General features: G+C 42.3%; 1 protein-coding gene across 5 annotated transcripts in view; it reads left to right on the top strand.

The window, feature by feature from the left end:
- MEIS1 (Meis homeobox 1) overlaps positions 1-26,500 on the top strand; it is a 157,686-nt gene that overhangs the window by 8,698 nt on the left and 122,488 nt on the right. For 4 of the 5 annotated variants that reach the window (XM_088665527.1, XM_088665530.1, XM_035110276.3 and 1 more), the window contains exon 6: positions 384-530. The exons of the other annotated variant lie outside the window; for it this stretch is intronic. In XM_088665527.1, the coding sequence (XP_088521653.1) occupies positions 384-530 (147 nt within the window). The remainder of the gene's footprint in view (positions 1-383; positions 531-26,500) is intronic. 5 annotated transcript variants of the gene reach the window in all.

Below are 26,500 nucleotides of genomic sequence, written 5' to 3'. Positions count from 1 at the left end.
CCTCAACCTCCTTCGGAAAGGGTTTGCAATGATATAACTGGGTGAAATTAAATAGTTTACCTTAAATGTCACCCATGCAGGTCACCTCCTCGCTAATGGTCACAGCTCCGAGAGCAGATGAATTTAACACGGGTGTTGAATACGTTGTAGGCTGTGAATCACCTTGTCACTGTCAATTTTCTGGGATATCTCTATTTTGCTAGAAAAGAAAGTTATTCTTAATTCTGGATGCGTCTCGAGGGGATAATTGCAGCGTGTTTCCCCCTGTTTAGAACTTTTGATGTCAGGAACGGGGAGGGGGAGGGGGGAGTGATTGCTCTTGTCAATTTCACTTAACATGCACTTGACTATATTTTGGTTTTGTTGCTTCTGTCATAATGTAGGTACACGAATTGTGTGACAATTTCTGCCACCGGTATATTAGCTGTTTGAAAGGGAAAATGCCTATCGATTTGGTGATAGACGATAGAGAAGGCGGATCAAAATCAGACAGTGAAGACATAACCAGATCGGCGAATCTAACAGATCAGGTATGATCATCTCCAGTCTTGTAACAACCGCTCAAATCTGTATGCAGATAGCTCACTGGGTCACAACGCCCCTTTTTATTATTTGCATATGATTAAGCCCCTTTTAGATAAATTTCCATCGAAATGAAAATTTTTGAATAATGTGGCCATTATTGTTTCATTAAGGCTTGCTCTCCGATTCGACCTGGCAAAATGAGCTTGTAAAAGCATCGCCTGCAAACTTGACCTGTTCCTTGTCGCTTTTAATTTTTGTCTTTATTTTATTTACTCCCCTTTTTAATGATAATAGAAGTGTTTAGGCCTGAGACCGTAGGCTTTCGGGTAAAGTAATGATTTGGGGGTGGAGGTGGGAGTGAAGAGAAGGGGGAAAAATCCGAGATAGGTGGTCCGGGGAAAGAAGGCAGAGAGGGTTTGAAATCTAGCAAATGCTGGCTATTTTCTCTCTCTCTCTCTCTCTCTCTCTCTCCGGTTCATTAGCCTGTCTTGTCAGTTCTTCTTGGCCCGAACGCTTTTAGACCTCAGTGAACATTGCTTTGTGCCGAGCTTGACGGCTGCAAAGGGCGTCGGGTTTTATTTGACTTAACCGAGAAAATAAATAATAAAACCACGATTCCTTTTATTTTATTTTAAATAATCCTGTGCGCGCTCCAAATTGTCTGTATGCGTCCAACACGCCTTATATGGGATATTCGCCATCAGTTCCAAGGGTAGGCCCAATCCAACTGCATGCCAGTGTGATTTAAAGTGGTAAATCCGAGGAAGCGCATGTGGGCATGGCGAAATGTGCTATGCTTTCTTCTTCTCTTAAGGAAAACGAAAGTGCCGTTTTGGTTTAACACGGGATGTGATACTAACTAATCGATGCTCCTTAACACAGCAATTAGCGACCATTGGGGTCTTGCTTCGCGGAAGGTGGCAGGATGGTTAATGGTTGTTGTTGAGTTGCAGAAGCCGTTTCCCTTTCAAAGGAAGCGACTGGCTGCTTCGAGTTGTTGCTACTTTACGATCCGATACATTGGAGGGTCCAAGGGACAATCGGGCTGCGGCTCTGTAGGCTTCCTTTTGTTAAAAAGAAAAGAAAGCTAGGCGCCGCCGAGCCGGCTTGGGTCTCCTGGAAGCAGCTCCGTCTTGGGATCCCCAAGGAGGCACCGTCGGGTTGACTTAGCGCGTTCTTTCCTAGATCCGCTTTGGTGAGAGGCGCACCTCACTGGCGCGTGGGGATGCCCTCTCTTTGGTGGCGCGCCTTACTTAGGCGCGATGAGGCATGGCGAGCAGAGGCTATCCGGAGCAAGAGGAGCGCGCGCGTGCTGAGCCATGGACTTCCCAGAAGCTCGTGGACAAAATGTTAATATTAATATAGGGAACATGTTGCATGGAGCCTCTGCTTCGCCGCGCCTCTGCTGGTAGAGTCAGCCGTGTCTTTCCCCTGTGCTGTGTCTGTGTGTCCACTCCTAAGTGGGCGTGTAGCGCGTACTCTGCTGGTCTCCTGACACTACAGAGGCGAGATGGTCCCTGTTTGGGGAGATGCCTCCCCTTTCTGTCTCCGCCGGAGCTCCTGCCTGGACGCCGAGCACCCGGGCGGGAGCTGTTGCAATCCAGCCCTGGGTGAGGAAAAGCTCGGGGAGCTGCTCTTGAATAACAATTGTAATCCAACAAGTCTAACTAGAAAATGGGTTTCTAAAAGCTCTGGAGCGCTTGGTACATAAAGCTATTTGAGCAAATTACAAGAATCGCTCAGGGGCACGAATGAAATCAACACTTTAATTGCCTCCAAAATGAAGATTTATACCCCATTTTCCAAACGAACCATTATTTTATTAAAGTGAAAGCTGAAGAAGTGAACTTATGTGGGTTTGTGTTTGTTTGTTTTTTTGGTTTCTGTTTTCTTTTTAAGAAAAGAGGGTTTCTTTTATATTATTGGTACGCTGAGACCCTTATCTTCAGCTGTTTCCGCATCCTTCCCTTTCCTTCCCGTCGCAAAAATGACGATCTAAATATCCAGCCCGTTATAGCTTTAGGGTTGGGAAGGGGTTAAAGGGCGCCGGGAGCCGAAAGTTCTCCCGTTTTAAACTTTTGATACTTCTCTTGTCGCTATTAGGTGAGATTGGCCCGCAGTTTATTGGCGCATCTGCGTTTCCAGTGACTTGAGATTGAGAAGTTGGACTGGGGGCGAGGTGGTCTGGTCAGTTTATACAGAAATAGAGAGCCCCTCTCATGCTCCTCACAGTTTATAAAAATCGCGCGGGGTCGTGGCTCCCGGTCCTTCGTTTTTTACTTTAGCACAAGCCCCTGCCCCAAGGAAGACTGGCTTCAAGTTCAGTGGAGAAGTTACAGGTCCTTTCATGCGCGCGCGCCGCCCCGTCTGTTGGCCGGGCGGCCCGGGCCGCTTGCAGCCCGTGTTGCAGAGGTTGGCGTGGGCGCTTCTCGGGGAAGATGTGCTGCGCCGCTTCCTCCTCTCGCCTGTTCAGGAGCGACGTCTAAGAGAAGCGCAGTGCGAGAGATCCTCTCGCTCTGTTGGCGAATGTGGCTCGACCAGGCTGCGCTGCGGAGGCAAATCCCCTCCAGGTGCTGCGCGAGCCGCGGTGCCACGTTAGTTGTCTCGAGAGCAATGCTGGGTATCTTTCGCCGCCTTTGCTCGGCCATCGACGGCAGAGCCCTTAGCCGCCGGGAGCAAGAGGCCGCTCCTCTCTTTGCTGGGCTGGGCTGGGCTCGGTGGGAGGACGAGAAGCCTGCCTTCCCGTAGCTGGGTCCACCACGTCGGAGAGAAGAGGATGGCTCTCGTCTCGTCTATGCCTAAGCACCCAGCCTCCCGCGACAGAAAGCCGGGGGAGCGAGCGCGCAGGCGCCCCCTTCCGGCGATCTTTGCGCTCCAGTTGCGCGAAGGGCAGCCAGGAGAAAAGCGGCGACATTTAAACCTCCACCCAACGCTCTGATCTGCGCTGCTTTGGAGGATCGCGCAGAGCCTAACGTGCCTGTGTGGCAGCTGGGATTAGGGGAGCTGGGCTGGAGAAACGGCGGTGCCGGCCGGGCCCTGGTAGGATGCGGAAAATCGGGTTGCGCACATTGGAGAGCGAATGGATCGGGGGCAGAGCAAGCCAGAAGGGAATGGTCGTTGTGGGGAAGGAAACCCACAGTGGGGAGAGTACAGGGGTTCTGTTGACCCCGTGCAGCGTGTGTGGATTGGGGCCTCTGCTCCACTCGCAAGAGGCGTTCAGATTTGCACAAAAAGTGCGTGCACTTTATGACACCTGCTGTTGCAGGTGGGGGAGGATGGCCTCAAAACAAACCAGAGGTCACACCCAACTGGTAATATGCCGTGACAGACAGAATGTCAAAGGCGAAGCCTTCCCCATATTTGTAGTTTTGTACTAGAGAAGGTATAAGCTGTTTAATTTTTGCCTGTCCCGCAGTGCTAAAGGCCAAGGGCCCTGCTCTTCTCCAACCTGAAACCATGCAAAGAAATCTAGTTTCAGGATCCAGTTCTGTTACCACAGGCCTTTAATCAGCTGATCTTAAACTGGCAATACTATATATTCAGTGCAAGCATGGTGTCTCAGATGGAGTCAAGAGTGACTGAAGATTTACAGCATTTCTGTGCAGATGTTCATGCTTGGATAAATTCAGTGTTTAAATTGCTGAAAAGTAAGCAGTGCATTCATCAGTTGCAGTTGTTTACTATTATCTCATAACTACTATTTTTTAATAGAAAAAAAAAACTTTTTTGAGCAAAAGGGGTTTGAAATCACCACCCAGCCATGAAGCTCACTGGATAACTCTGAGCCAGTCACTCTCTCTTGGCCCAACCTACTTCGCAGGGCTGTTGTGGGCATAAGAAGGAAAGGGGGAAAATCATGAACTCTTTGGAGGAAAGGTGCTTAGACCACCACCAGCAACTCACCCCCATGGATGGGAAAGCAACTAATAAGCGTTCCCTGCATATTGCTGCCACAATCAACTTAACCAGCATTCCCCCTCCTTCAGCTGCTGCATTTCCCTAGAAAAAATACAGCACTTTTAATTGTGCAGCACAGGTCTTCACCCCATCATTCCACTGCTACATTCTTGACATGTTAGAATAAAAACAACAGCAACACAACATTTGGATGATGTGAGATATATTAAAAATTAACATCTGTAACTGCATAAATGCAGTACTGTATAGTATTCACAGGCAACAAAGAGGTGATGAGACGCTAGAAACATATTTGAAGCCAGAGAGACAGGCATCCTCCCTGCCGACATGCTTTGATTGCTGTAAAATTTAAAGACTGGAATGTAGCAAACAAAAACAGTTTGCCATATACATTTTTAATAATGATAATAATCTGAACACATGCAGCCTCGCATTTTAAACTCCCCTAAATCATCATTGTTGTTGCTTACTTCCTGCCTTGGGTCAGTCACCATCTCTCAGCCGAACCTACCTCACATGGTTGTTGTGAAGCTATAGAAAGTTGTACAAAATAGCTGTAAAGGGGGACATGCTGCTTGTACTATATATATCACATTTTGGTTCCTTTAATAACCAGTGGTGCATCTATGTAGTACTGTGTAAGGGGGGTGTTTGTTTCTGTCACTCTTCTCCTGCAAGTTAGTAGAGCACCAAAGCTCCAGTCAACTTTAATCTGACTTGGTTTAATCATGGTAAACCCACTGAAATTAAGTTAGGTTCATTGATTTCAATGGGTCTACTCTGAATAAAACTTAATTGAATACCACCCTGTGTATTTACAGTATATGCATAAATCACTAAGTTTGCTCCTTGGTTGGTGTGCAGAGTGTCTCACCATGAATCTTTTTCTGCCAAGAAAGGCAAGGCTGTAATCCTTGCAAGCCCCATTAAACCCAAAGAGACTTACTTCTGAGTAGACATGTAGACCATTGTACTGTAAGTTAACTATACAATGAATTCTTAAGGGCTTGTCTGGACTTCCCTCCTGCAAGAAATGCCTATGTGTGTTTGCAAAGTTTTCACATTTGGCCCTTGCCTTTTGGGGAGGGAGTATTTAGAAGCAGCTTTGTCATGCTGGCCACATGACCTGGAAAAACTGTCTGCGGACAAACGCTGGCTCCCTTGGCCTATAGAGCGAGATGAGCGCCACAACCCCAGAGTTGGACACGACTGGACCTGATGGTCAGGGGCCCCTTTACCTTTACCTATTCATCATTTGCCTGCACTTACTATTCCCTAGAAAATAACTTCTAGAAAGTGTCTGATCTTAAACTTATGAGATTCCAAGGAACAGAAAAGGAAGCAAAAGTTGGAAAGAAAAATGCAGGGTGTGTGTGTGTGTGTGTGGACTGTGCTTTAGGACCCAGTGGATTGCAACCTACCTTCTGGGGTTCAGACAAGTCAAACAAAGCTAAGTTCACTCATGGGCTAGAAACCTGTAAAGGTGGGACCGGCTGGGCTGCTTTATCTCACAAAAATCGCTTGCATTTTTCCTGATTTCCAAAGTTTATTTACAGGAGTCTCATAGGCTCATGATTTCAAATGGAAGTTCAGTCCACGCTGGACTAGTCTGCTGCCTGTGACCTGGTGCGTAAGGATTCATAGAAGCTGAAAGAGAGCAAGAGGGGTCAGCTGCAGTTATTTCCCAGGGAGATGTGCTTTCCTGTCCGAAATCTGCAACCCCTTCCAACATGCCCCCTCCTTGAAAACACCCAGGCCCCCCACCCCACCCCCAAATCCTGAGAGCTATAGTCTGCCAAGGGAATGGCGGTTCTGTGTGGCGCCCGGAATTCTTTAGGGAGGAATGTGTTTTGAATTAGGATCTTTTTTAGAGAAGGTGTGGTTCGGTTAGGCAGCCGAGGAGCGGCCCTGTCGTCGCCACGTGTCGGTGGGCAGGTGTCGCGGCTTCCGCGGCGAGGGCTGAGGCCCCTCTGGCTGGATCGAGAGTCGCGGGGGGGGGGGGAGAAAAAAGAGGGCTGTGAGGCCCTTTGTGGGGACGGCGAACAAGAGGGCCCAGGGTGCGGAGAGGCTTAAGTGAAGCCGGGCCGAAAATGGCGGGCTCAGGCGCGTGAGGCGCTGGAGGAGGGTGGCGGGGAGAGAGCGAGCGAGGGCGGCCGCAGGGGAAGGAGGCCCTGCTCCAGCTCCATTCAGGGGATCCCCTCACGGCCTGCGAAAATGGCGAGGAGCGAGAGGCGCTCTGGCCCGGCTAGGCCTTTCGCTCCCCTTTGGGTGTGTTGTGTTGTGTGTGTGTTTCTGTGCTTCGCTCCTCTCCTCTCCGAGGAGGAAGAAGAGTGCGAGAAAGCGAGCCCGGGCGACGCGCCGAGGGAGGCCGCCCGGCTGCTTCCCCCCTCGGCCTCCCGCTGAGGTTTAGTCCGGCCCTGACGCCGTGTCCGAGAAGAAGACAATGGGCCAAACTGTGGGCAGGGAGGATGGGAAAGCCGCGCGGGCGGCGGAGGGGAGAGAAAGCAGCAGCCCCTGCAGCAGCAGCAGCAGAAGCAGAGGAAGCCCCTGGCGATTGTGTCTGTTCTCGGCCTGCGCCCGCCCAGCGGGGAGAGCCGGGGAGCCGGCGAGAGGAGGAGGGAGCTCTCTGCGGCTCCTGCTGCCATGGCCGGGCAGGGCCTATTCATTGGGGGTTGGGGGAGGCTCGGTGACCTCCCTTCCCGCCGCCCGCCGCGCCTCGTCCCTCCTCGTCCCTACGGAGCGGGAAAGGGCTGCGTGGCCCACGGCTGAACCGAGTCGGCTGGTGTGTTTGAAAAACGATATACACTATACAGTATTAACAAGAAATACTATGAAACAACAGAAGAGGGGGGAGACTTTCCCCCTGCCCTAAGAAGCACCACCAGGCCAGGGGTCCTCGAAAGGTGTGACAGGAGGAGAGCCTGGCTGGCAAGTGTGGGGCGGGAAGATTCATGTCCCTTGTGTCCCGGATGCCCCCCCCATCCTATTTGTTACAAAGTACTTGCATGCGCCATGCTAAAAGCCGAGGACTGCTTAGGAAGTTGTTTCATTCTCCTTTACCAATAATAATAATAATAATAATAATAATAATAATAATAATAATAATAATAATAATAATAATATATTCCTTCCAGTTGCAACTTAGAGACCAGCTAGCTAAGTTTGTCATAGGTATGAGCTTTTGTGTGCATGCACACTTCTTCAGATACCATGCACACAAAAGCTCATACCTGTGACAAACTTAGTTGGTCTCTAAGGTGCTACTGGAAGGAATTTTATTTTTATTTTTTGTTTCGACTAGGTCAGACCAACACGGCTACCTACCTGTAACTAATCATTTTCCAATGTATTTCTTATCGATAGGAAGATCGGTGTGGCGCCAGCAAGTTTTTATTCGGGAAGTTTTGGCCCAGAGGGGTGGGGGTGGGGGGAGGTTCTGAGAAGCCTTTCGTGAGTTACACAGGCAGAATATGCCACTGAGGAATATTATTGGGTTGTTGTTGTTTTTTGGCAACGGGGGCTTAGTTTAGCACCGAAGCTGAGGGAAATAGCTCTTGTGTGTGTTGAGGTGCTGCTTTGAGGAAGACTTTGACATTCAGTTCCAAAGTTGCAGCTTGAGTAGAATCCCCTTCCCAGGGGCCTAAAATGGCTGCTGTGAACACCCTAAAAAGAAAAGAAAAGAAAGAATTAAATTTCAGTTGACATCAGTGGGCCCAACTATGAAGGAATCTCAGCCGGTAGAGCAAAAGATTATTGCATTGCAGGGGTTGCACTAGATGACCCTCGGGGTCCCTTCCAATTCTCCAATTCTATGCTGGGTTAGCTGTACTGAGATGACAGGGTTGGGTTTTATTTCTCTGGACTTGACATGCCTGTTGCTTTTAAGCAGGTAGGGAGGCTGGCTAGTTAGCTTTGGGATCCAATGGAACCAAATAATTTAACCACTTCTAATTCATCCACTCATCTGGTCTGAAGCTTGTTTTCTAGTGCTGAGAAACAAGGCTGAATATTGGTTTTAGTGCCACGCAGTTACGGGCTTGTGTCATAGTTGCATTCCTCTTTCTTTGCTCAGATATTATGTTAAAAGCAAAACCAATTGAATGAAGAGGTACTTGTTTCTAAATAAGTGTGTTTGACATAGGGCTTAACAAGTAAATATCCATGGGACAGAAGTAGCAACTACTGTAATTAAAATTCAACCCATTTTACCCAGGTGAGGAGTATGATTAGTTCTTTAATGTTTAAATCACAGAGCACAGATTATACTGGTATAGTTGCTGCTCTATAACAATTTTGTGTTAAGTCTCATATATTGTTTATACAGCCGTTGGTGTGATAAAGTGTACGTAGATTTCAAAAATTATAAGCATTTCTGGATAAATAGTACAGTTTTGCTTCAGTTCTATATATGTTTATCTGGAACTTTCAGTAAAGTTGTGGCATAGATGCTTGTAAATAGATACTTGTGGCATAGCTGCTTGTAAACACTTTACTTAGTTGCAATTCAATAATACTTCCATGTAACATTTAGAAGAGTTTTCTGAACTAATAGAAATGCATGTCAACTCAGATGTGAGCCCCCTTGAGTTATTTGGGACTTATTCCCAGGTAAATGTGTTCAAGATTGCAGCTGTAGTGTGTAATACAATTTTAAAAATTGTGTTAAGTTTTGAAAATCGGGTAACAGTATTTAAAAACACCTACTTTTCTCCTTATTTTACCAGATGTGTACACTTGCATCAAGTCTGGGCATCACATGTAAAATTGTGAACCTCAGTCTTTCAGGTTTTTTTTTAATTTTTACAATCAGTTGGTGTATAAATTTTGTTAATTAAGTAAGGCTGCAGTCATAAGCACACTTACTGTTGATTTGGTTACAGTGGTATTTACTTCTGAATAAATATGCCTAGCATTGCTCTGCATGGCTGTAATCCTTTCAGCCTAGTCTTAGGCTAAAAAATAAAAACCTGCATCTCTGTAAAAATGGTTGGGATAGGGTGTAAGTTCATTTATTTGGAGGTAAATTCTATCGGCACCATAGTGACTCTGAATACAGGCAGATGCTTAGAAAGTGTCAGCCACCACATGAATGTTACCACTTGGTAAGCTACCGGTAGTTGTCTGCAATGTCCTGCCAAGTGGTGACCTTTTAAATGAACTAAAGAAAGAATGAATGAATGAATGAATGAATGGTGTGTGATAAAACTCTCCTTACCATTGGATAGGATGCTACAGAGCACTACCTGCAAGTAGTTATATGCATGCCGTGATAACTTGCTACTTGGAATGTGCTAATCTGTATTTTCACACCAACTGAATAACTGTGTTTTGGGTTAGGGCAGGCATCCCCAAACTTCGGCCCTCCAGATGTTTTGGACTACAATTCCCATCATCTCTGACCACTGGTCCTGTTAGCTAGGGATCATGGGAGTTGTAGGCCAAAACATCTGGAGGGCCGCAGTTTGGGGATGCCTGGGTTAGGGTGTCAAACAATTGTTCTCACAGAAATGGCTCACAGAAAAGTGCACTGTTAGCTACAGGTTTTAGAGCAAATATGGCTCATATTTTTTGGTCCCTGGGATTCACCCTTTGCCAGCCTTCCAGCACCAGTGGTATGTGACAAAAGTGGATTCGGAGTCCACAGTCTTGAACATATGCACACACACACACACACACCCCACACACAGATAGACAGCACACCTTCCCTGATTGATCTCATGTGGGGCAGGGGGAAGGTTTAATCCACACATCAGGGAGCTGAGCTGAGCAGAAAAGAAATCCAGTGCTGTGTAACACTGATATTTTTTCTTTTTCTTTTTGCCACTGCTAACATTGGTGGTGTCTTGGGCCAGAAAAAAGCAGAGGGGCTGATCTGGCCCCTGGGCTGGCTTTAGGGCCAGCACCAGACTTCAGGGGACACTTGGCACAGTGCCATTGATATGCTCTAGTCCAGGGGTCAGCAGTCTTTTTCAGCAGGGGGCTGGTCCACTGTCCCTCAGACCTTGTGGGGGGGCAGGACTATCTTTTTTGGGGGGGAGGGGATGAACGAATTCCTATGCCCCGCAAAGAACCCACAGATGCATTTTAAATAAAAGGAGACATTCTACTCATGTAAAAACACGCTGATTCCAGGACCGTCCGTGGGCCGGATTTAGAAGGCAATTGGGCCGGATCTGGCCCCTGGGCCTTAGTTTGCCTACCCATGCTCTAGTCCAACAAAACACAAACATACACACCAGCTCCAGTGCAGGAACCCAGACAGGGTTTTAGTGAGTGATGCCACTTTTGAATAAGCACACTTTTCATCTGTGGCGACCACTCCACCATCTTCATTTACCCCTAATGCAATGCCTCTGGAGCTCGGCATGAAGTGAGTATTGCAACAGGTGGGTTTGGCTGGTGGGTGGCCCTTCTGAACCCCTGGGGGCCGTGGCTGGGGCCTGATCTGACTGATGGTTGGGGCCATGCCCAGCTTTAGACCACCCCTGTTTTAGTATTTCAGAATACTTTTCTTTTTTTAAAGAATAGCAGTTTGCTGCCACCCCCTTAGGACACCAACTGTATTACGGTAATCAAAAAATCATTTTTTTCAGTTATGTGAACTGCAGTGAGACTGTGGTAAATGCATGTACAGACAACTCCCCATTCATGCGCGTTTGAGACATGCGTGCCATTTTTTGCCCCAGAAGGGGGGAGAACGGGGCGGGGAGTGGGGCAGCACAGTGGGCTTACCTGTGTCCCACCGACGCATGCAGTGCCTCGGAATGCAACCCCCTTGCAAATGTGGAATTGCCTATAGATGCATACAGACCTTTGTGGAGATAAACTTTATGCGGATGGGACTGTACAGTTACAGCATTAGGCTTGCAACTTGACATTCAATGCCATGTTTATGTTTTTAAAATAAACAAATGCATTACATGAAGTTCATGCAATAATAGAACCATTAGTTGTACAGACTAATCCCATGAATAGTTACTTAGAAGTAAGTTCTGTTTTGTTTCTATGGGCTGCTATGGACTTGCCAGGAATATGTTTTATAAAGTTTTCCTGCATAGCATTGGACAATGAACAAAAATTAGAGCTCACTAGCATGTTATTTTATATATATAAAGGACTCTCCACATTTCAATTGAGGTATTGTTTTGTACTGCAGACTGAAATGCCTTTAAAAAAAAATTGGTATTGGAATTGTGTAGGCTTTAAGGTAGAGCTGTTGGCTTGTTGTTGGTAGGGAAATGTATGCAATACTATACAACTCCATACTAAAAAATAACAAAGCATGTCTCTAAATCACTGAGGAGTATCAGTTTTGGAAGTAATCCAAACATGTCAACCACTGCCATGGGACTTTTTGCTGTTAAGTTACTTCGTCTTGCTCTCAGGTGGCACTGGGTGAACTGTAAAAGATTATGACGCTTGCCTTTCCATAATGTGTATGCAGGTAGCTTTTATAGACTCGCCTTTTAAAGAAAGTGCAATATATAAAAAAATTACTAGCACAAATCCAAATAAAGTATGTTAGCATGCATGCCATTTATTGGGGCAACAGTATTTTTCTTATATAAAATAAACTTGAACAAATATAAAATAGTAATGTTTGACAGAATTATCATTTAATCTTCACATGCATGCCAATTATGTATACAGAAATATAAATGCAAACTGGCAAACAGCCAGATTCCTATAGGGGCTAGCAAAGAAACGATAAAAAAAATGAACATGAAATAAGACTTCTTGTGAGGAGGTCTATAATTCAACATTATTTGATTCCACTGTCAGGGAAATTGTTGAAGGGATAGGAAACTGATACAGTACTAGACTAGAGTCTCAGTCATTTTTGTTACAGTCTTAAATGTTTGCAACCTTGATATGTTAGCTGGCCCTAGATGGGCTGTGGGATGTTGATGTATTTGTGATAAAAGCAGCCCTTGCATTTAGGCTGACATAGTTCACTTAAAAAGCAGGGTAGGGGCTTGGAACACACACACACTTTACAGTATGTTTACATTATGGATGAATAATACCTAGCTTTCTTTCAGGTAGTAGGTTACTGAAAAACAAAAAACAAAGTCTTTCATCTTGCTCATTTTGTGTCAATTTTTTTTCTCACTGAAATTTTTGGACATATGTCTCCATAGTACAGTTTAATTTGGATATTAATGTTTACTGTTTAGCCTGCGTCACTAAGCATAATTGGTTGAATGTAGGTCTGTTGATTGATAGAAATGTATAGGTAAGCACTTGTGAGGCTGGGGTGTCAGCCCAAGTATTTCATCTTAACATGATAGAGGATTGGGTTCGAAACCAGTGGGGCTTCTAGGTAAACTTGCAGAATTCATTGTGTTGCAGAATTTTAAAACAAAAAGCTTAGCGGAGATTTGAATGCATTGCTTATGAGTTATGGTGTACAAGTTACACAGGTAATATGCCTGGTGTACTTTTGTGCACGTTTATTAGGAATTAAGTTTTGCTGCAGTCAATGGGGCTTATTCCCAAGTATTTTGGGTTTTAGTCTTAACAGTGCAATCTAATGCAATTTTTCTTGGGAGTAAGCCTCATTGAGTCTCATAGTACTTGCTCTTAGGTTAAGTGACTATGGAATTGTAGCTTCAAAGAATTAAATGACAGTCATATATTAAAAGCTGCTGTTCCAGAAAAATGTAGATGAGTTGAGGTATAATCATCAGTTGTGTTTAACACATAACTTTTTCACAAGCTTGGACCTTTTGGTAAAGTTGCAATTGTACAAACATTTTGGATTTAATTTTAATCCCCATGTTAGGGTTACCGCATTAGATTTTATTTAAAGTCTGAAGTTGCCACTTGAAAACAAATTATTTAACAATAAACAACATTTTTATTTGTATGTTTGTGATAATATACGAGTCATTATAAATGCAAAACAGATAAAAGCATTCTAGGATTGTACAGAAAAAATATAGCAAATATGAATTTGTTGTGAAATTCATTTTTTAATCTGTTTTATTTTATTAACTTTTGTTGCTTTGACTTTTGGGGAGAATTGTTGTTCTCAGTGTTGTGATTATTTGCTGTATGTAAGTGGTGTTGTCATACGAAACATTTGTTGGCATATTCCAGTGTCTGAGACAATTCAATTCACATTTTAGATCATGATAGCACAACACTGAGAAATCTTCTGAAAGTAAGACTTTGTGATGTCTGTAGTAAATCCTAATGAGTAGTTATAATGGGACTATGACAGCAAAACTAAGCGTGAAAGCAAATTTATGTGCAACTATGTGAGTATGCATGATTGGAAGGGTCTGGAAAAATTGTGTGTGCAGTAGTGTTTTTATGCCTGCTAATTTTGAGTGGTCTTTCCCCATTTGTTAGAATATAACAATATTTTGCTCTTCTTAAGTGCTGTGGAAATAATTATTTGACTTTCTTAGTTGTGAAGGAGAAAACATTTCAAGTCTAAACCAAACACATTACTACTTAGGAAATTTGGAGCTTTTACAATCAAGCTGCAATGCAAAATGTAGGTTCTTGTTTGAAGGAAGTCTCAGTGAGTGGTATACTAACCTTTACTTAGAGTAGACCTGTTGAAATTAATGGCCTTAATGTTCATTAATTTCAACAAGTCTACTCTGAGTAAAACATCACACTTGCAGGCTCTACTTTTCAGTGACTGAAGTATGTGAGTCAGATATTCATGAAAGCATATTTTGTGAGTGTTCCCCCCCCCCCAATGAACGCGTTTAGGAATAGCAAGCATGCACCCTGTGTATGTTTGTGTGTGTGTGTGCATGCGCATGCATGCATGCAAAGTTCAGCCAAATATCACTTCATAGATGCCCTTTTTGTGTGAATGCATATGCTCATATGTTTTACTGAAATAACTAGTAAAAGCAGTTAAAATGAAATTTCATGTGAGTGTGAGTTTTGAAAGCACTGAGTTAGCTTAATTTTTTTATAGCTGGGTGTTTAACGCTTTGATTATGTGTTCTTAACTGCCTTATTTATTTATTTATTTATTTATTTATTACCTGCCCTCCCCCTAAGTTCCCAGGGTGGGTTACAACATTAAAAGACAATATTAAAAAGTTAAAACACCTCCACCCCAAAAGTGGGCAGACTGGTGTGTTTTGAGTGTCCGGTTCTAGGGTTCTAGACTCAAACTCTCTTTTTAAAAAAGTGATATGGAATGATACTTGCTTTAAAAAGAAAATAAATTAAAATAAATCTGTAAAAACACTATATGGATTTTTGTTGATTAGCACAGTAACAGTTTAAAGGATTGTATTTATTCATTTGAATATATTTTCTTCTAGATAGCTATAGCCATTCTGTACTCAGCCTGAATAAAGTTAATTCCTGCCTTTTTTCACTTTTTCTCATTACTTATATATGTACAAAATGATAGAAAGCCAGACAATTCTGTGCTTTGTAGTAATACCAAGGAAGTTTCTCTTTTTATCATTATCTCAAGTACTGTATGTTAAACTGGACATGTTTTTTTTTAAAATTGCCCCTGCCCACTTCCTTTCCTCTAATACTCTCTTTCTGTGCATTAGATAACGCAGTACTCTGAAGTTCATTGTGATAACTGAGAATAATTAAATTATTTTCAATAAGCTCCATATGAAACAATATTTTAACTAAGAAAGTAACTCAGGGCTGTAAGAGCATGCCTTTTGTTTCCCAAGGTATGCCAGCCTGTTTAACTTCTTGTGCCTCTCCTAAACCAGCTACTTAATTTAGAACTCTGATACATAGGCTTGAAAAGTGTGCCTTTCTATAGAGGGAAGCAGATAAATGCAGAAAATTTAGGTGAAACTAAAGCTCTTGCAGTGCATTCAGGCTTCTTTTCTTAATTTAGTTGAGATCACTGGAAAATCTCATTATGATCTATCATGTCTAGTTAGGGTCTGGCATCTGTTAGTGTGTCGTGTGTGAATTCTTGACATGTTAGATCTGTATCAGCTTCTTCAGACTCAACATGTCAAGTCTTGTTTGTTGGTTGTTTGGGGGTTATTTTATTTATTTTGGTTTTGGAGAGATATGTTTATGAAGTCAAGATCCAGAATGCTATTCATCTACATGCTTTACATATTATCCTAAATAAGCCTCCAATTCGAAACAGACTTACTCTTGAGTAAGTCCCATTAAAGACAGTAAATCAGTAAAATATGCAGCCTCTTTTTTTTGCTTCACCTATTCCATTTTCAAATTTGTAACCTTTGCAACCTAACATATTAATTCCAAACTCATTACTTGGAAGCAAGTCTGGCTTATTTGAATGGAACTTGAAGTCCTCAATTGGCTTATGTCAAATTACTTTGGGTGTAACTGGGTTATGGGTCAGCTCATCCTAGTCCTGGTGACATGTACTTGGAAGCAAGTCTAATTAACTGCAGTGGAATTATTTCCTATTATGTTTATTTAGGATTCCAGCCTTACTCAAGAAAAACTCTGAGTAAAGTGATTTAGGGATTGTTGCCTATGCAGCCCTATTTGAGAGATCAGTATACACTTTAGTCACTATAAGTTTACTTTTCTGGATGTGTTTGACAGCATAAAGTAGGCTTCTCAATGCTTCATTTCATGTTAACCTGCAGCTGAGTATCTTAGCTCAGCCAAATGTTAAAAGACTTTTCAGAAAGTGTTAAGTTTGGATTTTAGAGTTGATAGTATGGGTTACCATTTCAACCTATATTTTAGTATGGTTTTGAGCATAAATATTTATGTGTCTGTAATATTTATGTTTATGTAAAATTGATTCTGTGGATCAATTTTACGAATGCTACAAATTAGCAGTTTTTAGACTATTGCACTTGATATTAGCAAGATATATTGGGTATGTTTTGGTTGTTTGGTGATATTTACTTGCATCTGTCTGCCAGAACAGACATACACTTGCATAATGCGGCTTTCCCGTCCCCTGCCACCCTGCAACCACACACAAGCCCTCAAAATCTGCTCTGGAATTTTGGGAAGCCTTCTGGAGCAGATTAGGATTTGGGAGGCTGAAGGGGGAGGAGGGGGGAAGTCTTGTTGAGTGAGTGGACAGCCAGTTGTGCTATGTTGCATTTTAAGTAATTTAATAGTGCATTGATTTAAAAGGTAATATAGAATGCTATACTATATTATCCTGTTTTTCAGCGTCTTTTTGCAGGGTGTGTGTGTCACTATACCGTAGGTTTCCATACGTCCGGAATATCCTGGACATAGCCAGATTCGGCCATTGGAAACAGTGTCCGGGTGGAAATTGCTAAACCCTACTATACCAAGAAAAAATGACCAGTGTATGCTTTGTTTTATGAATAGGTTTTGCATTCAACAGTGTCTCCAGAAGACATATGTGATAAAATTGTTCTGGAAAAGAAATTTTGTAAAAAGTTTACTGTAGTGAAAATTTTCCAGGATGTAGGTCCTTGGATTTGTGCCCCAAAGAGGCATTCCACTAATATCGTAGCAATCCTTCACTTGAGTTAAAGGGAGGCACAAAGTACAAATATTAAAAACCATGGTATTAAGTACTTTGTGAAAACTGTTTTGCTAACTCAGTGCTTTCAAAACTCACATGGTATTTAACACTAGACATAACAATTGCCAGTAACTAGGTTATTTTGTTGTTGTTTAGTCGTTTAGTCGTGTCCGACTCTTCATGACCCCATGGACCAGAGCACGCCAGGCACTCTTTTATATGCCAGTTGTCTTTGTCCATGGAGTTTTCTTGGCAGATATACTGGAGTGGCTTGTCGGTTCCTGCTCCAACTAGGTTATAGAATTATATATTTCTAAGATATATGTTCATTGTCTACAGTTGTTTGTTGTTATATCACCTGTTGTGAGTTCTTTGAGAGTGTCAGGAAGCTTGTAGCTGGAGATGATCCAGTTGACAATGTTAAGTACTTTTAAACTCTAACAACCTTGAGTGCTTTAGCAGAATGGATGGTGTATAAATACAACAAATAAAGAAATATTATTATTATTATTATTATTAATATATTCCACTGAATGTGGCCCCTAGTGCATTGTCAGTTGACTTAGATTCTTAGATTTGAAAGTTTGCCTTGTTCTCTTTAATTTGTCAGAAAAATCTGAAATTGGAAAAACCCACAACTTTTAGTAACCATTGAAAACTCTGAAATAAAACATACACATCTGCCATTGAAAGATGCTTGTCTAAATAGAAACAATTTACATTGGTTCTACATGATGGCTAGGCTTTCCAAAGTAGGGAAATAAGCCAATGAGCCTATATTTCTACATTCACTTTTCATTCAAGCTTGTTGTACAGAAGATAATATGTTTTCTCATTTTGGAGGTTGTGGTGTATCACTGGGAAGGAGAGTCTTTATAAATGCATATTGGACTCAAGCCATTTTGTGCTTTGTAGGTTAAAATCAGCACCTTGGATTGTGCCAAGAACATTCACTGAAACCAGTGAGTCCATTGCAGTGTGGCCCATCCTGTTTTTGGTGGCTTACCCTGTTAAAAGGCAGGCCCCAGGTATATTCTTCTTGCAGTAATCAGTCAGGGGCAGCTACATACAGAGAATACTGTAGCAGTCCAGTGTTTTGTGATTGTGACAGGAGACAACCCTCCAAATAAGTTCCATTTCGATCAGTGAGAATTGTTTTCAGGGGTATTTAAGCTTCTGTCAGGTCAAGATACAAGTCAGGTAGAAATATCTCTTATGGCTTGAAAGAGGAAGGCACTTGTATCTAGCAGAAACCATTGGTCTTTCCCTTTTTGAGCTTGGCATGTAATGAAGGGAGAGTGGTGTTAATGAATTATTTATACATTTGCTTTCTATATTTGCCAATACTCTGTTTTGGTGTATAGGGCGTACTTCTTGGTCTTTCACAAGCTATGTAAAATAGTGCTGAGCTGGTGGTGAGAGTGCAGGATATAAGGACTGCAGTCCCTTAGTGTACATTTGAAGTCTGCATCTGATCCTATAAGCATCATAAATTGAGGCCTAGGGAAGTGCTAGAGTAAATGTCCTTGAAAAATCCCAGTGTGCATTGCTCCCTTTTTTTTGACCCCTTTGTGCTTTTAACATACTGTATATACATTTGTTGGTACTTTCACCATTCCTGTCTACCTGATGGGAGAAGCTTTATTTGCTAAATTTGTGTGATTATTCTGTTAAAGGGTCAGCGCAATTTTGACAACCCTTTGTGGAACATCTATTCTGTGACGCTGCATTGAAACGGTGCACAGCTAAAGCTGAGCTGGTGATCAGTGACGACACCCTCGTGCTATTACAATAAGTCCAGTTTTGAAATGAAATTGGTGTTTATAATAGTGACAGTGCATCCCAGTCTTTACAACATAGTGCTTTTGATGGACAGCTGCCAATGTGGACCATTGACTGGTGATTGTTGCCAGGTGTGGCAGTGATTAAGGATAATTATACTACCAATCTTTTATATGCACACATTTTTGTGCAGTAGTTGTAGATCTAGTATGAAGAGGATGCTCTTATTCCCAGAGGTGAGCAGTAAAACAGTTTGCACAATTGCCCATAAAGAACACACAGGCATGCTACATTCGTGTCCAGTGCCTTGTTCCTTCACATGGAGGACTTTGTTCATTGCTTGTGAACCCAGTGGAAGAAAAAATTACTGATTTATGTAGGTGCTATGGAACACACAGAGTGTGAGTGTATTACTGACCAGCAATGGAACTGAAGTGGTTGTGGGGTGTTAAAACACCACAGCTGCAGATTGGGAATGAAGGCTGGCTTTTTTCTTTGGCATTTGATTTTATTTCTTTCAAGAAAAAGAGAAAGGCGAATCACACATGCTCTTGGACAAGGCCTTCCGCATTCCATTTATACTTGGAAATCACTGACCAGATGTAAAAGAAAAAAGAAAAAAAGAAAGTGGGTGAGGGCATTCAAAGGTGTGTGTGTGTTTTGGAGATTTGTGGGGTTTTATTTTTTGTTTTATTACAAAGGAAGTCTTATGCTGACTGTGTAAAGGAAATGGAAAAATTGTAACTTTCCAGTGCAATTGGTGGCTTCCTACTGTGTGCTAGTCTGAGGTGGCAAGATGTTAATGACTCTGTTCCTCTGGGAGCTTTTCCTGCTCTAGGGATTCTATCCAGAAGTGAGGAGCATAATGCTTTATTTGGATCAGTGCAAACACCTACCTGTAGTTCAGAGACAAGCTAAGCTGTGATTTGCATCAGTGTGGCTTACCACTGGCTGAAAACAGTCTAAGCAGTAATGGTGTTAAGTCGCTGCAATTCCTCTTCAGTATAGACCAGTATTATGGTTGATTTTTGGTGATGGTCACCAGCAGCTTTATGGGAAGGGCTGTAAATTTTTAGGTCAGATGTTAATGGTGCACATACTCTAGGGACCCAAATCTAGAACAAAACTAAGATGCCTTAGCAGATTTTATAATTTAAAATTTGTTGTTCAACTTATTAATTAATCATTTGCTGTACTCTTATTGTGCGAGAGAGACAGAGAGAGGGAGAGAGAGAGATGATGCACAGAGAGGCATAAAGCTTTTAGGATAGGTTTCATAATCTTAATACTGGTAACGTGTTTCTTCTGTTGGTTTGCTCTTATTTTTTTGGTAAAACGACTCCTGCTGCTCTTTCCCATTTAAGTCTCCTGAAATTGTGTGTGTGTGCTTAAAAAGGAAGAAATAGGGGGGAAAGAATAAGGGTGACATTCAACTAAATTCTCTAACTTAGTCATGTTCATTAATTTCAGTGGGTCTACTCTGAGTAAAACTTAATTGAATATCATATTAAGATAACAGTATTTGACTCTTTTTCTGTATTAATGATACCATGACAGTACGTTAATTCCCCCCCCCCAACCAAGTCAGGCCGGAGGTCTGTTTCATAGGACAGCAGTGTGTTATTTTGCACCTGAAGCTACTAATGATGGCAACTTTAATTGTACAAAAAGCAAGGTCAGTATCTCTTCTTGGATGAGAGCTGTCCCTGTAGATCTGCCAGGTCTTTTCATCCCCCCTCACTTTTCATGAATAAGGCACACTCTTGAGCTTTGACGCTTGAAATAAAGAACACCTGTTTGGGGCTGTGATGATATATAGACTAAGTGTTAGGCTTTTAAGAGGGATTACATTCTTCTACCAACTTTGCTGCATATGTGATCAGACAGCACTTGAATTAGGGGTCCTCTCCAGAGGTCCTAAATAATGATGATTTGTGCTCATGATGCTATTTTTTTGGGGGGGGGATGTCACACATTACCACACTTTCAACACTGTTTGTACTTATAAAAACACTGCTTCATTTCCAGTCAGTGCACCCATCCCGTAACCTGCTGAAATCCTGTGACCTTTTACACCACAAATGTTCTGGTTTATTTTTTGTCCCGCTTTTGTTATGGTATAATATTGGGGAAGTATTGCAGAACAAAGGGACCCAGGTGGCGCTGTGGTTAAACCACTGAGCCTAGGGCTTGCTGATCAGAAGGTCGGCGGTTCGAATCCCTGTGACGGGGTGAGCTCCCGTTGCTCGTTCCCAGCTCCTGCCAACCTAGCAGTTCGAAAACACGTCAAAAATGCAAGTAGATAAATAGGAACCACTACAGCGGGAAGGTAAACGGCGTTTCCATGTGCTGCTCTGGTTTGCCAGAAGCGGCTTTGTCATGCTGGCCACATGACCTGGAAGCTATACGCCGGCTCCCTCGGCCAATAATGCGAGATGAGCGCGCAACCCCAGAGTCGGTCACGACTGGACCTAATGGTCAGGGGTCCCTTTACCTTTACCTTATTGCAGAACAAACTAAAAGAGAATAAACCCATGTTGAGACCATGTTGCAGAACATGCCTGCCATAAAGCAGCAGCCTGAAGCAGGCCTGGGCCCTTTTCCAGCCTAATGGTGTGACTCTTTCTCCTTTCTTTGGCTCTACAAACTACTCAACCAGTGGTGTAGCAGAGCACATAGTCGATGGTGCTCACAATGGCTGTGTATTTTGGATTTCTAAACTGGCTTGTTATCAGGGAAAGGTTTACATAAGAGGAGGGGCTAGGACATTTAAATTTTTTTTTTTTGTAATTGTCAGCCAGAAATTCAGTTAGTACTAGAAGTTCGGAAACAGTAAAGCAAAATTATTTTCTATTCATCCTATATATAATAATAATCCTATATAACAATGTGCTTGCTTTTAACATATATGTAAAAATGGGACAAAGTGGAGAGGCAGGAATAAAATAACATGGACACAATTTTCAGAATGATAATAATTTCATTATTTGTATAAAACAATAATTTTGTACAAATAATAAAATTATTTGTTTAAAATCCTGCCAGTTGTGCTTAAGTCTTAGCTAGCTGGCCCTGTATGCACAACATGGAATTTGTGGCCTTGCATGCACATACGTAAGCTGCACACATGTGAAAGGGATTCCATGGGTATAACATTGGCAAATATGGGGGGAAATATGCTTATGTCACACTGAAATAACTGAGCTTTAACCACACATGAACTTCTTTAAATAAAGCCTAAGTATGCTTAATTTTAGTTACAGGTAGGTAGCTGTGTTGGTCTGAGTCGAACCCTCTGAAACCCTCTGAATATACATAAGGGTTTGGTGAATTCTGTTTCAGTGTATCTGACGAAGTGTGCATGCACACGAAAGCTCGTACCAAAATAAAAACTTAGTTGGTCTTTAAGGTGCTACTGAAGGAATTTTTTAATGCTTAATTTGTTAGGGGTTCTGTTTATGGGGTAGTTGGACTGCATTGACTTCAGTCTAATTTATGTTCCCAAAAGCATTGTTAGAATTGCAGCCTGGAATTCTGATCCAGAAACCTTTACTGAAAAAAGTAACTTCACTTTTAAAGTATAAAACAGTCTTACTTTTGACTACTGAATAATTTCAGTAGTCATCCTTCTTGCATGTTATGAATATTAAGCTGCTGTCCTTCATACAAATTTGATATAAAATAATGATCTATGTTGGATATTTCAGCATAACATAGGCACACAATTTCTGTTTCATGTACAGTCTGCTATACTAATGAATTTAAAACTAGTACTTCATTCTGTAATTAAACTTGGAGATTGGTTTTCTGCTTTGTAGCTGATTATTATTGTGTACAAAAGGACAGAGGGCTGATTTCTGTGTTACAGTAATAGGTGCAATATCCTCTGGTATACCAATTACCTCTTACATGTTTTAATTGGCATGTAAGGATTAAACCTTTAATGGAAATTTCAGAGTATTCACACATTCGTCAATTCCTTGGTGAAACATTTCGTATTATTATTGCAGACTTTTGTTCATTTACTGTGACATATGATTCTGTGTGTAGGGCCTAGACTAGAGGCTAAGCAATGGATTATGGGAGGTTAAGATGTCCTGACCCCCACCCCCCCCACCCCCAAAAGAAGATCTCAGCCACTTTTTGGAGAGGCTGTTTAGATGCTCATGAGAATGGCCCAACATATCCTACACTTGCAGGATAAATTTGGGTATTATGTATATAAATCTATATGTGCAATAGAAAGCTACCGTGTATATATTAACAGAAGCTGATGTTTTACATGAAGGTACTGTTTCTTTGTCTTCAAGAGGGCATTCTGTTTGGAGATGTGTATACGCCTCCCTGTTAAAATTTTGGGCTAGCATCCTAAGAGCTACAGTACTTAGGTGTCTCCAATATCTTGGATGCCCTTAGTGGAGTTACTGACCCCCCCCTTTGAACAGCAGACACCCCCCCCCCACCAGACTGCAAATTGCTTTTGAAAGTCTCCACAGTTTCAGAAGTAACTTGCTTTCTGACACTGGGGACCTAGGTTGAAGAAATACAGGTTGAAAGTTGTGAATTCAGCATGGCTGTGTCATTCTTTGGATTCATGCTCTTGTATGGCCGTTTTCCTGTGCCACTTAACAAATTCATATACTGTATATGTCACAGCCTAAATGTTCAATCAGTATTGGCATATTATTTTTGATGCATATACTGTATAGAAGAGAAAGCCAGCCAGAAGTTCTAGTAGTGTTTCCTACGGCAAGGTGTTAAAGCCACAAATGCAGTTTTAATAGAAAAATGATTTCCTCTTGTGGAGTTAGTTAAGCTCTGAGGATTTCTATACATTCACACAAAGTAAATGCACATTAAAAATTATATTTACTATCCATCTCTTCCACATGTGGAAGCCAGGTGATCTTTGACTCTCCCACACAGTGAACAAGAGGTTGGCAAATGAAAGATGAGTTAGGGAAACAAAGGGGATAAGCCAATACGTACTGCTAATTTCCCTCCTCGTGAATTCCCCTTTGCTTCTCACCCCTCTTGCCTCTGAGGCTCGTTGGTGTGCTTTGCCTCAGGGCTCATAAAAATACCTAGTTGCTTAAAACGTTGACTGCCACCTGTGACTGTTACAAAGGTTTAAGTAGCTACAAAGGTAAATACAATGTAAAATGTCATTATATAAAATGCCAGTGCCAGTTAATGTTGTACTGTAAATACAATGGTACAGTAATGCAGAATGTGTGCATGAAACCTATGTGTGCAGCTATCCACCTGGAGAATGTGGGACAAAATGACAAAATAGCTTCTCAGCCTCTGTTTCTCCTGGAGAGCTCCATTGCAAGGGAGCACCATCACATTCATTATTTGTCGAGTGTTTACAACCTCCTAAGTGCTTTGTAAAGATACAAGTAGATACTGAAATTCTAAAAAAGACAAGGCACAATAGAGAAGGGGAAAGATGAGCAGAGGAGAGTCACCATGAATTGTACAAAGGATAAACTAAGGAAATACTGGAGCACTTGCACTGAAAAGTGCAGCCCCAAGAACCTGTAATGAGATCAGTGGTCTTCAACTTGTTCATAAATGATTTGGGGTTTAATGCTGGATGGTAAGATGGCCACATATGCTGATGAGACCAAATTGTTTAGAGTGGTAAAAACAAAAAGGGGTTGTCAGGTGCTTCAGAAGGAACTGTCCAAAGTGTGTAAATGAACATTGACATGTAAAACGGTGTAAGCAAATGTAAGGTTATAAAGATTGGGATGAAACACCCACCCACCCCAAGCTTCACATATAGGTTAATGCAGGCATCCCCAAACTTCGGCCCTCCAGATGTTTTAGACTGCAATTCCCACCATCCCTGACCACTGGTCCTCTTAGCTAGGGATCATGGGAGTTGTAGGCCAAAACATCTGGAGGGCCACAGTTTGGGGATGCCTGGGTTAATGGGATCTGAACTGGCAGTGACAGGCCAGGAAAGAGATATTGAGCTTATGGTGGTGGGGGGATGTCAACCCAGTGTGTGGCAACTGAAAAAGGCGAATGCAATGATAGGGGTCATAAAAGGAGGTATTTAAGATAAAACTGCACTATCATAAAGACTTTATGCTAATATATGAAGTGAGCACACTTGGACCCCTGGTTGCCACACCTTATAAAGGATATTGTTAGAGCTGGTATAAATAAAGATGCCAATAACCTTAAAATATCCAGGGTACCAAAATTTCAAATAGAGTGAATAGTTGGTGGACCAAGTACTGTAATAAAAGTACAACGACATGGCTGCAAATGGAGATCCGGGGAAAGGAATAGATGATGTATACAACAACATAGCAAAACGTGGTGATCCTATCTAGACTTACTGAGGGAGATTAAAATTACAGTAATGGTAAGAGAAGTATGTCTGGGAATAATAGGCAACCACGAAAGATCAGATACGCCTGATGCTAGTTAGACAAAGATTTGGCTGGTTATTTCAGTGTAATTGGTTAAATTCAACCCCCCAACTTGTTCTCTAGCCCACTGCTCTTTCTGTGGGTATAGCTCCCATGCTTTTCCACCCACGTTCCTCATACATATGCCATCTTCTATCTGACTTCTACATCCCAGACCACTATTTTCTTAATTGCCTTGCCAACTGACTCTCCCCCCCCATCACCTTCCTTAACTCCAGGATCTATTCAACTTTAAAGCCTTGCTTCTTTCCTAACATCCCTTCTTTCTTGCTAGTAATGCTCAGACCTTCCTACTCCTGTGGGATGTTTTCATCCAGGCATGCTGAGCGTTCCCCTTTCAGGGCAGGTACATTGATAGTCCATGAATGTCCTTTCCCCCCTTCCTGCTTTGTTTGAACATTCCATGAAATCTCTGCAGCTCAGCCAGTGGCTGGCTGGGTAGTTTGCCTGCAGCAGCAGGAAACAGCCAGTTTTTAGTCCACTAGTGCTAAAGAGTGTGGAATTTCTACCTACACTGCTGTCACTTACATATTGTATTCTCTTTCCACTGTGTTCTGTTGGGAAGGAGGATAGGATTAAAACAGTTGTTTACTCGGTGTGGGATTCCTATGAAAATTCAAATGAGTGCAACACATCTGTGTCATATATCAGTATTCCTATAAGTCTAACAAAAGAATGGGAGTTTTGTTCCTTCAGTGATTTACTGCTCCCCCAACAAAGGAAGGGGAGGGGGGCAACTTCTCCTTATCCAAGCCCTTTCACACATTTAGCTGTCAGCCTGAATGGGAGCTGGCAAGAAGTTGGTGCTATCCTTTGACATTAACAACATGCATTTTCTTGCCAAACTGCTACAGCATTAGGACAGTATGGGTGCCACATTTCTTAATGAAAGGGTGAAGTGAGGAGAAAGTGGATGTACCAGACTGCATTGTAGTAAAACTGTTGCAGAAATAAGCCCTTACTTTTTTTCTGTAACAGTTAGGGCTCCTGACATGAAGGTGTCATGTTGAAGCAAGGGATCCCTTGAAAAACACCCCCACCCGCCACAACTCAGATGGTTGTCCATCTGACCTTGCCTTGCCTTGTATCTTTGAATTGTTCTTTCTGTGTGGCAACAGTCACACTCTTACTTAGTTGCAGATGGGCCTCTGAGGCGGATCTCATTTGGAGAGCTGTCATTCATTTTAGTCTCACTTACTTTCATTCCACACTGGGTTTTGTTTGCTTGGTGCTTCTATATTGCTGAAAATTGGTTGTGTCGATAATAAACATTATGTGACTGCAGTTTTATGGAGAGAGACTTTTACACAAGAAGGAAAGAAGTTCATGACATTTCAAGTTTCTGCCGTACATAATTTTTGAATGACCTTAT

Source organism: Zootoca vivipara, chromosome 3 (genome assembly GCF_965207765.1).
Source record: "Zootoca vivipara chromosome 3, rZooViv2.hap1.1, whole genome shotgun sequence".
Lineage (NCBI taxonomy): Eukaryota > Metazoa > Chordata > Lepidosauria > Squamata > Lacertidae > Zootoca > Zootoca vivipara.
This window is presented reverse-complemented; position numbering and strand designations above follow the sequence as displayed.